The 13,206-nt window shown below is 37.6% G+C and overlaps 1 protein-coding gene across 3 annotated transcripts in view; it reads right to left on the bottom strand.

Annotated features, from left to right (window-relative positions):
• SYT14 (synaptotagmin 14) overlaps window positions 1-13,206 on the bottom strand; it is a 182,433-nt gene that overhangs the window by 43,478 nt on the left and 125,749 nt on the right. For all 3 annotated transcript variants that reach the window (XM_058669141.1, XM_058669142.1, XM_058669140.1), the window contains 2 exons: window positions 7,847-8,118; window positions 2,539-2,988 (listed from right to left, as the gene is read on the bottom strand). In XM_058669141.1, the coding sequence (XP_058525124.1) occupies window positions 2,539-2,988; window positions 7,847-8,118 (722 nt within the window). The remainder of the gene's footprint in view (window positions 1-2,538; window positions 2,989-7,846; window positions 8,119-13,206) is intronic.

The raw sequence follows: 13,206 nt of genomic DNA, 5'->3' as shown, positions 1-13,206 counted from the left end.
CAAATCTCTTTCAGGTTGGCAAGGGAGGCTCCTTCAAAGCTTAAAGAACCTCCATTTTCACACACACATTTCCAGGCACATGAGAGGAGGATAAAAGTAAGTCATTGTGACCCCATCTGAGCTTAACAGGCTAGTAAAGTCTGTGTGTTCTACAGGGAGAGATAATAGAATAGCTGTGCATAGTAAGGAGTAGCGCTAACACGTGTTCCTTCTGGACACCACACAGTCAGACCCTCGTTCACCCATGTGTAGAACCCCGTCATCATTCCGTAAAGAAAACAAATCTCAAATGCTGTTTAGTTCTTTGAGATCAAAGTCAAGGATCTTTGGGTGTAAATCCTAGTCTTTGCATTAGTGTAAATACTACATTAAATCTCTATATAAAGGACAAATGTCATTCTTCTCAAAATCTGAAGACCCAAAAGTTAAAAAGCTAAATTATCACACAAACACCCAATATACAATTGTGAACCAGAGACTGGGCAATCACCACACTTTCACTCAGGAACTACATAATCTAAGTGGTCTGTTATGATTTTCAGCAAGCAATTATTAAGAAACTAGCAAAGTAAATAAATAATTATGAGTGCATGTTTTCATAAATACTATTACATCTTAGAAACGCAGAGCAAAATCCACCCAGGTAAACTATAACCTCAAGATTTCTGCATAAAGTTAATATTAAAACTTAGGCAAAGAGAACATTATCATTATAGTATATATGATACACACAAATGATCTACTGGCATTAAATTCTTTTGACAACTGATAAATACAATACTGAGTATAAGCCTCCTGTGGCATGTCAAGTTATTTTTGACACTGAAACTGAAAACAAACATTGAGAATGTAAGAAGACAGAGACAGAAGGAAAGTAAGAGAGGAACAATTAGACAGAGCTATTACGTTTGAAGAGTCTGTCAACAGAGGACAAACTTCTTCTAAGGGCAGATAATTTTATTCACATTTAAACATTATACTTTAAAAGCCACTCATCTAGCACATATTCCCTTAGTGAATATTACTCAGAAATTCATCATTCTTGTTGGTTGGTAAAAACAGACTGCAGAAACAATGATGACCAGAAGCTAACATGTGCTGTATGGTGAATACAGAAATTATTTAGTTTGCCCAGAGATAAAAGCACATTATTTTCTATGGCTTTATTTTTCTTTGTGAAATGAATATAATTAATATAGGGTTGGGAAACATAATTTGAAATAGACAAAATATACACCTCCTGATTATACCCTATTTTATCTTCTAACTAAAATCAGTTATTCAATATTAGGGTATACTTTGCACAGAACAAGTAGTGATCACTCACGGCAAATATGAAAGAATGATATCAATTCTTGAAGAATATTCAATTTTATAAAGATGTGTTCTCTTTCCCCTGAAATCCTGTCTGCAGGTTCTTTTCCCACCTTTCCTCTAATAACTGCTGATACTATTTTAAAAAAGCATTTTCAACAAAATGGTAATTCTGAAAATTTAAGTGATCAATTCTCCCAGCAAAGACGAAATTTTATATGGGTATATTATACTTACAATCAACTCCCTGTTTTTAAAGACGCTGAAATCAAGCCAAAATGGTTGATTCAATCATGAATGAATAAAGGTCCTGCGAGATCAACTGTTGCCTGGTATTAAGGCAATGGGATCCTAACCACTGGCTTATGCTTACACAGCTAAAACGAATCTAAAAAGCTGTAAAATAGGATATCTGTTTTGAGATAAAACGTATTTAAAAATAGGTAGGTTTACATTAAAATGCTTTTATTCAAAATGATCAAGAGAAATAAGTATATCATAATTTATACTTATTGCTCAATCACAGATTTTTCTCAAAATATAACTATGTGGCTTAAAGTATTCCCCTGGTTTAAAAAGCACTGCAGACACTTCTCTCATGATTGGAAGTGCACTGTGAGAATCTGCTGAAAGTATAGAAAATGAGAAATTTGCATGTGATTATAGCCTGGAGAAAAGAGAAAATTGTCTCCAAATATTATTTTACCAGGAATACATTAGAATCTCAATTTTAAAAAAGTGGAAAGTATGACCAAATTTTTTTTTAAGCAGTTCTAGGACAAGAACCAGTTAGGACCGAGGAACAGTACACATTCTGTAACAACAACTAATTTCTGGAGAGCAAGTAAAACAGGACTAGATCATTCTTAATATATCACCTAGAGTGTTGACCTGGAAGGAAGCCAGTAAATTCTATATGAAGTTCAGATGATGTCATAATCCATCTTTTACAAGCATTCAACAAGGAAGCAACATGTTAGACCTTGGACTAGAACACTGCAAAGCATAAAATAATACATAAATAAAGCATCATCTTCAAGGCAACTTTTACAGACATAAAAACAATATACCTACCTGCTCAGGGCTTAGAAATATTTGCAAAGGTGTTATTGGTAAATAAAAAATAGAATGAAAAAGTTGTTGGGTAGATTATAGGCTTTTAAAATTGTGTATTTCATATACCATGAATATAAACTATACGCAAGCCTTCGATGAGATACTCACAGAATGATTGTAAGAAGGTTCCAATATCACAGGTAGTGACATTTTCCCTTGAAGATTCAATTTTGTTAAATAAAAAATCTTTTCCCCCACAATCTTTTCTTTTTTCATGCGATGTACACCATACAGTCTAAACCGAACTGCGTAATTTCCAATCATCTCAGATTCAACATGATTAAATTTGAATGTTTCTGTGAAGACAGGGCATGGTCCTCTCTGGATGCTGGTTTTTGCTCTCTGTTTCTTTATAGGTAGAAGAACAAGGTGTACTTGCCATGAGTTGCCACCTGTCCTGTTATATGTTGGGATGTCTGTGACAGCTGTCACTGTTACCAGAAGCTTCTGTTCTTGTGAGTCATAGTCAAAAGTCACATCCAGTGTGCCATATTTAGCTTCTGGCTCAGGATCGAAAGGCTTAGGAAGCTGTGAAGACGATCCTTGAGCTGACAGATCCTAAGAAAAGCAAATTGAAATGTTTTAGTTTTTAACTCCATTATTTAAAATAGCATGTAAATAAATACATGATATTTCATCAGAAGGAAGATGTGAAAACAATTTTCATTTGCTGCCAAAAAGAAAATAATAAATAGTCAATTACAATCAAAAGCTACTCTGTGGTACCAGAGTAGTATGTGTATAAGTGTTAGGTTAAGCTAAGAAACTTATAATAAAGACTGATTGGAAATTTAATACGTACCACTACAACTTTTTCAGAAACTTGGATAAATGTTTTTAATAATGAGAATTTAAATTACATACTTTAACATGCAAACTTTACCTTCAACATTAAAAAAAATACAACTGACAGTTTAGTATGAGGCTAGAGAAAAAAAAGAACAAAAATAAAGTATAGTGCTATTGACAAACATGCTTCCATTTCCAGGGCTTGTCAAATAGGTAATAAACATATATAGGTTTAAAAATCAATGCAAATGTAAAATATCAAAGTCAAAATACAAATGTCTCAAAATATTTGCAGCCACATAAGCTTTCTTTTTAATATAGAACATATTTCCTTTAAAATCAGAATTAAAGGTAATATATTATTTTCTAATAATAATTACTGAAAACAGCATAATGCACAGTTAAAAAGTTCAATATCCAGATGTGAAGATACAATGCAGTATGCACCTCTACTTCCAAATCAAAGATGGAGTCTCAATGAAACTGTTGAATATACCTAGAAAGTAGGATGCTGGACTGTCTGACATTGTCTGTACCAGCAATGTCAGGACACACTTAAATAAAGACTGAAGGACTTAACACTGCATATGAAGTGCTACTATACTATTGTAACAGTATGGGAGAAATAGGTTGGGGGAAGGGACTATGCGGTAGGGGTAGGGGAAATCCCAGAGCCTATGAAATTATACCATAAAAGTAAAAATAAAATAGAGGAGAAAAAGGTTCAAGAAAGACTGAAACCATATATATTCACTACATAATTAGAAGACATTTTTACCTGTTTTCTAATTGTCTCAATTCCTATAAGTTTAACTATCTGGGAAAATTGGCTAGTTATTGACAGACCCAAATCTAGGCTTCTGATCTTCTAATCACACTATTTTTTCCCCTTCAAACAATCTGATATTCGGTGATTCCTATTTTAAAATGAGAGTCAATTTCATAATTTTCTATGTAACATTTCCTACAGCATTGTTACTACCGACCCTGAGTTTTCCCTCCTTTCATCTACTTGGAAAAATTCTGTGAGGGTTACTGGGCAACATACTGCCCACAGGGACCTGTCCATCTGAAGCCCCATTCTGGCTGTGCCCAAGTGACTGACTTTGGCCAAAGGCATCAAACAGAACTTATGTGTGACATCCACATCAGATTCACACTAAAATCACATGCTCCCTACTATCTTTTGTGCCACTTTTCCTATAAGCATTTCAGTTTGAACCACATGAACCGGAAACAGCAGAGTAATGAAACAGAAAAACATTTCCCTTGAAATATGCTGTAAAGCCATCTACTCACACTGGACTAATGTTAAAGGAAAGAGAAAGAAAGTTCTGTGTTTTTAACCACAGGGTGGGTGAGCATCTTCTTTGCTACAATAGCTTAGTATGTGCCCTAACAATTGCACCTACTACATGCCAAGCCTTACTTTTTTTAAGGTAGGAAGAATTCTTTGTTCTACAGAAACTTACAGGATGTGTGTGATAATGAATAAGTGACTTGTGAGACAAAAGTAAACATGTAAGATATATTAAATGCTAATCACAAAGTTAACCTGTATGACATGGCAAAAACAGGCTAAGCAGGAAATTCGATGTAGTAAATGGAGTTACCTAGAGAAAGAGTCAGAAGGCCCAAGCCATGATCACGGTGAATCTGTAATGACTACCTTACCACCCTTGTGTTCCGTTAAGAATTGATGATCACAATTTATAGCAGTTCAGCTGACTTAACTGGCAAGTTTCAGGGGTAACCTGGTATGTTTTCCACTTTGTCTCTCCCGTAAGACACATACATGTGTATTCAAATCTCATTGTTGTCCCGATGATATTGTAAATAGACATGCTGGCAGGGCAGAGACTAGGAAACAGGATATGCAGGCACTGGGTAAACCATGACTCGGAAAGCATAGTTCAGCCACCTGTACCCTTTGATATCCTATGGTAAGGTGCTAACCTACCTCATCTCATTCCTATTATGTCTTTGTATTTGAAACAGACTTGCACACACATAATTTGAACACCCTAATTTGGTCTGCGAATCCTCTGGGATAGTTTGCCTAGTGCGTGCTTGGAGTTTACCTCTGTACTGATATAATCTAGATGAAGAAGAGCAACATAATATAGCTGCTAAAAATTAATGGTTTTTTTTTCAGTCAGACAGACCTTGGTTTGAATTACAGTGCCATTACTTAAGAGCTCCATGTACTTGGGCAAAGTGTGTAACTCCTTGAGTCTGCATATTTTGATTTGTAAAGCTGAAAAAAAAGCTTCCTAAGGAAGTTGCTGGTATGAAATAAGCTATTATTAACAGTTGTTAATCCTACAGTCCAGGTTTCACTGTTAACTTGTTGCCTATCTAAACAGAGGCTGGTGCAGTCGCATAGCATTCAAAACTCCAACTTCAGTGCTGTCATCTCATACAGGCACTGATTTGAGTCCTGGCTGCTCCACTCCCAATCCAGCTCCCTGCTAATGACATGGGAAAGCAGCGGAGGATGGCACGAGGTCTTGGAACCCTGAGCTCATGTGGGAGACACAGAAGAAGCTCCTGGCTCCTAGCTTTGGATTTGCCCAGCTCCGGCCACTGGAACCATCTGGGGGAGTGAACCAACAAAGGGAAGAGTTCTCTCTTATGTCTCTTCCTCTCTCTCTCATATAACTCTGACTTTCAAGTAAAGTAAACAAATCTTCAAAAAAATCTAAAAAACAGTTTGCAAAACTATAAAATATCTGTCTCAAATTTGTTCAGGTGATAGAACACTGAGAAACAGTTTTGTGGAAAACCATAAAATACAGACATTTATATTAAAACATTAATGTAGCATTTTCTTTAGCTCAGATACCATAAGGTAAGAAATAGAATTCCAGTAATACCATGAAATGTTTTTTTAAATTACATAACAAAAACCTAAAATTAAGGAAATCCTATTGACAGCTTAACTGTTCTGTATATTAGGAAACCATGTATAATATTTACTTGGGAAATTCACCTAGAAAGAACATAGACACACTGTGGGATTACTTATCATTACTTGGAATAAAAGTTGTAGAAATTTACATCTAGGACCCGGTGCCGTGGCCTAGCAGTTAAAGTCCTCGCCTTGAACACGCCAGGATCCCATATGGGCGCCAGTTCTAATCCTGGCAGCTCCACTTCACATCCAGCTCCCTGCTTGTGGCCTGGGAAAGCAGTTGAGGACAGCCCAAAGCTTTGGGACTCTGCAACCACGTGGGAGACCTGGAGGAGGTTCCAGGTTCCCGGCTTTGGATCGGCGCAGCACCGGCCATTGCAGTCACTTGGGGAGTGAATGATCGGACTGAAGATCTTCCTCTCTGTCTTTCCTCTCTGTATATCTGACTTTGTAATGAAAATAAATAAATCTTAAAAAAAAAAGAAATTTACATCCAAAATATCAAAGGAAGCTAAATCCTAAAAATCAAAACACCTTAGGGAAATCTGTAGGTCACCTTTATTGTCTCTGTCAGAGAAAGGAAGCAAATCCTTGGTGGAACATGGTAATACTTAGAAATTGAAAAACAACTCATCTTGATGCCATTTTCATCCCAAAAAGGAACTTAAAACTAATCGCTCTGAATGCATGATGTAATAAATCCAATTTTCATTAGTTAAATTGACCATTTGCTACTTTCATATCCTATGATACAAAAAAGTAGTAAGTTTACTTTCAAAGACTCGTAAAACATTAATGAGGAAACTTCCAAGAGCAAAAATTCACTATAATAAAAAACAACTTTAGTGAAGACACAGAAACAACCCTGATGCCCATCAACAGATGGATAAAGAAACTGTGGTATATCTACTCTATGGAAGACTATTCACCCATAAACAAGAATGAAATCCTAACTGCAAACCAAAAAGCTTAGTGAAATAAGCCAGTCCCAAAGAACAAATATCATATGTGCTCTCTGATATAAGACAGCCTTTATGCAAAACAGAAAGTAATAGATATAGATCATCAGGTAGAAAAATACATTTTCATAGATGAAATGTCAAACAGAGGCTAGTACAGCAGGCAGCAAACATGCACTGCAACGTGTGTTTCTACTCCCACTTCCAGTGAAGCATTTAGATACACGTTTACAGTATGTTACTAGATTTACTATCTTTTCCTACATACACGCCATGATACATTTAAATAGCAGAAAGTTAAACTTGTTACTATAACTACAGGACTACAGTACTATGAGAATTTGGGAAAAAAATAGTAGGAGAGTAAAATAGAAATGGAGGGGGGAACTGTAAATCTATAAAACTATATCATGGAAAATAGTAATAATTCAAAAAAGACCAAAAAAGTAACCTTAAGATGAAATAAAAAGGCAGACAATTCAAGAATACCATCTGGAAAGTTTTATTATTATTATTATTATTATTATTATTATTATTATTATTATTTTAAAGCCCCACTTAGCTTTGCATCTTTCTTTTGTGGGGGAAGAGCTGGAAAACTAGTTGGGACAGATCTCTTACTGCTAGATCAAGATAAAGAACAAAAACCAGTACCATAAGCCTCCAAGGGACAAAAAGAGTGATAAAAACTCCTCTTCTTACCAAGAGAAGTGCAGGACTGTTATCCTTTCCACTCTCTGTGTTCTTTACTTACTTCAGGGCTCAGGACTGCAGTGCTGTCACTTGGAACATCCTCTTCATATCCTTTATTGGGGAAACTTTCTACTTCGTGACCTGTGCTTCCTTCACTTGGACACTTGTGGTATGAACGTCTTGGACTGTTGCTGCAGTGGGAAAATTCACATTTACTGTCTCCGATTTCTGAGGGTGTGCATGAGAGATGGGGAGAACCACTGTCATCATGATATGGTGGTGGCTGCAATTCATCCAAGGGGGGTGTTCTTCTCATTCTCTGAATGCAGTTTCCTGATAATAATTAAGAATGTGGTCACTGTTTCCAATTAGCCTCAACATGCAGTAAGTACAGTAGTCTACAATAATCACAAGTCACTGTAAAAACTAGATAAAAAATGTGCTGGGTTTTGTGTGTGTGTTTGTGGTGATGTAACTATTTGATTTCTTGACAAGTTTTTTTCATCCCTAGCTCAGAATATCAGTATTCTCTCCCCCTGGACAGTAAGATTACCCATATACCAAGAGAGATGCTGCTGCACAGCCTAAATAGGGACAGTGGTAGGTATTAGTCAGAGAGCTTATCTAAATGTCTTCTTTCTAACCAATTCTGTTGCACCGACATTTCATCTATTCTTTTGTGATCTGTGGCTTCACTAAGCAAAGCAATAAAAATATGATAGGTAAAGCAACATAACAAACACATCTCTTTACAATTACTAAGATGAACTTAAGCTGGCATTCAGTTTAGCAGTGGCAGAACTGTTTTCTCACACCTTTCTTGTATCCAGAATCCCAACATGAGGAGCAGTACAAATCAGAACTAATCTCTGCTGGCCATCATCCACCATCCATCAGTAAATATTAAAAGCCAGACTGTCTCTTTTCGATCACATGGGCCTCCCCATGCCATGCTGCAAGTCTGTGCCTTGTAAGGAATAGCTCAATTGGTTTAGATCAGGCAACTCCAACTCTAGCAGTTAATGTGAAAATTCATTTTCTTTCACTTTTAAATGACCTTTTTTTTCATATCTCCATGATCTATTCCAAAGATTATGAATACCCCAGGGGTGGGAGATTTGACAGGGCTCAGGTCACCTGGCCTGGGTCCTGGAGCTTACCTGTGAGGTGAGTGCCAGGCTTATGAGCCTCAGAAGTGGGGAATTTGGCAGGGCTTGGGTCTCCTGTCCCAGGTCATGGGGCCCGCCTACTAGGGAGTACCGGGTTCATGAGCCCCAGGGGAGGGAAATCTGGCAATGCTTGGGATGCCTGGCCTGGGTACTTGGACTCGCCTGCAAGGACATGTCTTATTTAATGAAAAAGGCGGAGCAGTGGACACAGGCCCTGTTGTAAAATGAGAATATGGCAGCTCATTTGGTGCTTTAGCAGAAGGAGAACAGAACAAACTGGACAACCACCCCAAATAAACGATGATAGAAAAAAATCTTGGTGAATGGAGCCAATGGACACCGCGAGGTTGACATCATCCTTGAATCAGTGAAAACGGCAGCATTTCAAAACTATCCTAACCACTTGGACAGAACCCTCGGAATATGTACACATGGAGACTCTGGGTTGATATGAGGTGGCGGTTCCTCACCCCTGGGTACTGGGATGTTTAGAAAGCCATGAGTGGTTTCCCCCTTTGTCTCTCCACTTCCCCCAGAAACAACAAGACGAAATAGCAAAATTGGAAGCAATGAGTTCACCCAATTTTCCCTAAACCTTGATCCTTCCCACCATGACCAACCATGTAATCATTTTTAAAAAATAAAATTTAAGAAAGATTATGAGTAAATACTCTGTGAACAAGGAGATGAGGGGGTCTAGAGTACAGTATCCAATTTATGAGTATCTAAGTCTATGTGGATAAATTCTGAAAGCAATTATGAGGTATTAAATTTATATACTGTTCATATTTTTTTCTTTTAATGGACCGCATCTTATTTCCCAAAAAGGATCCTGAAGAGGGTACCTTATGTTATAATTGCTACTGAGTTCGATCCAAATATTCAATAATTCCATTGCTTTTTTTATAGACAGAAACACTTGAGGCTAATGCCACAGCATGGTGGGTTAATAAGTCTTTGCCGATGATGCTTACGACCCATATGGGTGTGAGTTTGTGTCCTGGCTCCTCCACTTCTGATTCAGCTCACTGATTATGACCTGGGAAGGCAGTAAAAGATGGATCAAGTCCTTGGGCCTCTGAACCCACATGGGAGACCCAGAGGAGGCTCGAGGCTTCAGGCTACGGATCAGCTCAGTTCTGGCTGTTGTGGTCATTCAGAAGAATAAAACAGTGGATGGAGGATTTCCTTCTCTGTCTCTCCTTTTCTTTGTAGCTCTGCTTTTCAAATAAAAATGGAATGAGAACCTGACATGATGGCTCAGTGGCTAAATCTTCACTTTGTAGCCACCAGGATCCTGTATGGGATGGGCCAAAGCTTTGGGGCCCTGTACTCACATGGGAGACCCAGAAGAGGCTCCTGGCTCCTGGCTTTGGATCGGCTCAGCTCCAGCTGGCCACTGAGGCCACTTGGAGAGTGAACCAGCAAATGGATCGTTGTCTCTCCTCTCTAAATCTGATTTGTCTTTCCAATAAAAATAAACAAATCTTTTAAAAAATGGAATGAATCTTCAAAACACCCATCTACATAAAACTACAAACACCATTAAAAAATTTCCACAATGACTAATTCAAATGAAAAACGTCAATTTTCATGAACAAGTTTAAATATTTAATCAGAAGCCCTAATTTAGAAAAGAGAAACTAAAGGTCTTACCTTGTGATTCTAATATACTAACTTTATTTTATAAAATATAAACAAAACATTATTGAATTAATAGAACTGAAATTAGACCAACAGAAATGGATGGCAAGGAGTAGCCAAAACACCTACAGAAATCCAGAATAACAAGGAGACAGGTGGCTCCACAAGCCTGTGTGGTTTAGCCCTGTTGCATGGAAGGTAATTGTGTGGCAGGCACAACTGGTGAATCCCATCCACACTTGCTCTATCCCAAGCAGCAGGCTATCTGGGCTGAAGATTTCACAGGGGCTTCTGAGAAAGCTTTTATTTCCCTGACAAAAGCAGTGAGATGTAACTGGCAGGTCCTCTGCCCTTCCTTCTGATGGCAGTTGCAATAGCCACTTCAAGGCCATAAAATGACAAGCATGAGAATCAAAGTTAAGAATGGAGAAGCAGAAAAAGAGTATCTCCAATGTCACTAAGGAGGTAGAACCACAAGTCCTGATGTTCAAGATAAATTCCTTCTAAACAAAGTGAAACTTAGTTTGATTTTCTATTATTTCCAAATTCATTCCCAGATAATATACTTTGTAAATGATTAAATAACACCCTCTTCTTCAAAAATACTATGTAAGGTCCGGCACAGTGACCTAGCAGTTAAAGTCCTAGCCTTGAATGTGCCGGGATCCCATATGGGCGCCGGATCTAATCCCAGTGACCCACTTCCCATCCAGCTCCCTGCTTGTGGCCTGGAAAAGCAGTCGAGGATGGTCCAAAGCCTTGGAACCCTGTACCCACGTGGGAGACCCGGAAGAGCTTCTGGCTCCTGGCTTCAGATCAGATCAGCACCAGCCATTGCAGTCACTTGGGGAGTGAATGATCGGACTGAAGATCTTTCTCTCTTTCCTCCTCTCTGACTTTGCAATAAAAATAAATCTTTAAAAAAATACTATGTAATTTGCCACTGAACTAAAGCTAAAGTAACATAAATAATGTGATAAGAGGCAATACAGAAATCTTCTCAATGCAGCGGTGCTAGGCAACAGCATGCCATCTCTGCTGAGACAACACCTTCCCGAGCAGCCTCAGCATTCTGCCCCACAGATCACACTAGACAGACTGCGGCCTCTGTCTTTCCAAACCCACTACCAGTGGAGAAGCAGCAGTATCGCTACAACTGGTTTAATGAGACGCTGTGAAAATCTGAAACTAGCTTCACTGTTTCTGTTTACATGGGATGCCTGCTTAGAGGGAGGAGGAGAGGGTGTGTATGCAGGTTAACCTAACAACAGATGTAGCAAAGTTAGTGATAACCAGGTCTTGCTATTGGAAGAGTGAGTTACATATATGAAAAGAAAAAAAAACTAGAACAAATTCTGTTGCACTGGATTAGTTTTGTGTGATGCACACATAATATATGTATGTATATATTTACATACAAACCTAACATAAATTTCTTAGCTTTGTCCACTGAGAAAATTTCAGACTGACAGCATGTTAATAGCAGTTAGCATATTCAATACTCATATCCACTTCAAAATGAATTCTATATTAAGAGGAACAGACTTCTTAGACGAATGGTTTATTTCAAGGCATAAAAAAAGTGTAAGATGAGGCTAGAAAAGCTTGTTGTATTGGAGAAAATGTTCAATGAAGATGAAAACAGGTCAAAATGAAAACAAAAAAAATCCAAATGGAATGAGCTCCCTCAGACCAAATCTCCCTAACAATATCAGCTTCAAAATAAATAACTATAGTAACTCTGGTGAAAGCAGGAAACTTTGATACAAAATATCAATAAAAATATGAACAAATTGAAAGATCTTTTAGGAAGAGGCTACATATATAAAGAGGGTCTTCTCAAAAAATACTCTAAATTTACAATGGAGAAACTGAGTAGGAATAACCTCAGTGAAGATATCAGAGTGAACATGATGAAGAGTTGAACAAATTGGTTTCTACCACCTGATAAGATGCAATGAGAAACACCTCTCACAAAAGAGAAATCTCTACAAAATAACTCCACAACCTATCAAAATTTATCTAAGAAGAAACAGGAAAATTACATTATCTTAAATTTATTATAAAGACTAAATCTTTATTGTAAAATTTCCTCCATAAAGACAAGTCTAGTCCAAAATAGTTTCATTGATAATTATCACTTTAGGAAGAAAAAAAATAGCCAATCATGCACAAAAATACCTCAAATGATATAAAAATGCTGTATTACTTCTTAGTTTAAGAAGCCAGTATAAACTTAGCATCAGGACCTGAACACCTATATAATAATAATAATAATAGCATAAATATTCCCCCCATGAACATGTTGTGGGCTACACAGGGACTTAGTCGGGGAGGGGGAAGGAGGCAGCTAAGAGGTTTCAAGCAGTCTCTGCATTAGGCCCACACCATTAAAAACCCCAAGCCTTTTAGTGGCTCAATCTTTGCCTTGCTGGGATACCATGTGTTTGCTGAGCTCTCTGTGGAGAAACCATGCAATCTTATCAGAGATGTTTATAAAACCCTGTCCAAACTCCACTCCATTTGTATATTCACTTGCAGCAACGGCCCCTACCCAGTAAAAGGGGTGACTGAACTGGGGTGGGATATGATCCTCCAATTGAAGCTA

This window comes from Ochotona princeps, chromosome 10, assembly GCF_030435755.1.
Source record: "Ochotona princeps isolate mOchPri1 chromosome 10, mOchPri1.hap1, whole genome shotgun sequence".
Classification (NCBI taxonomy): Eukaryota; Metazoa; Chordata; class Mammalia; order Lagomorpha; family Ochotonidae; genus Ochotona; species Ochotona princeps.
This window is presented reverse-complemented; position numbering and strand designations above follow the sequence as displayed.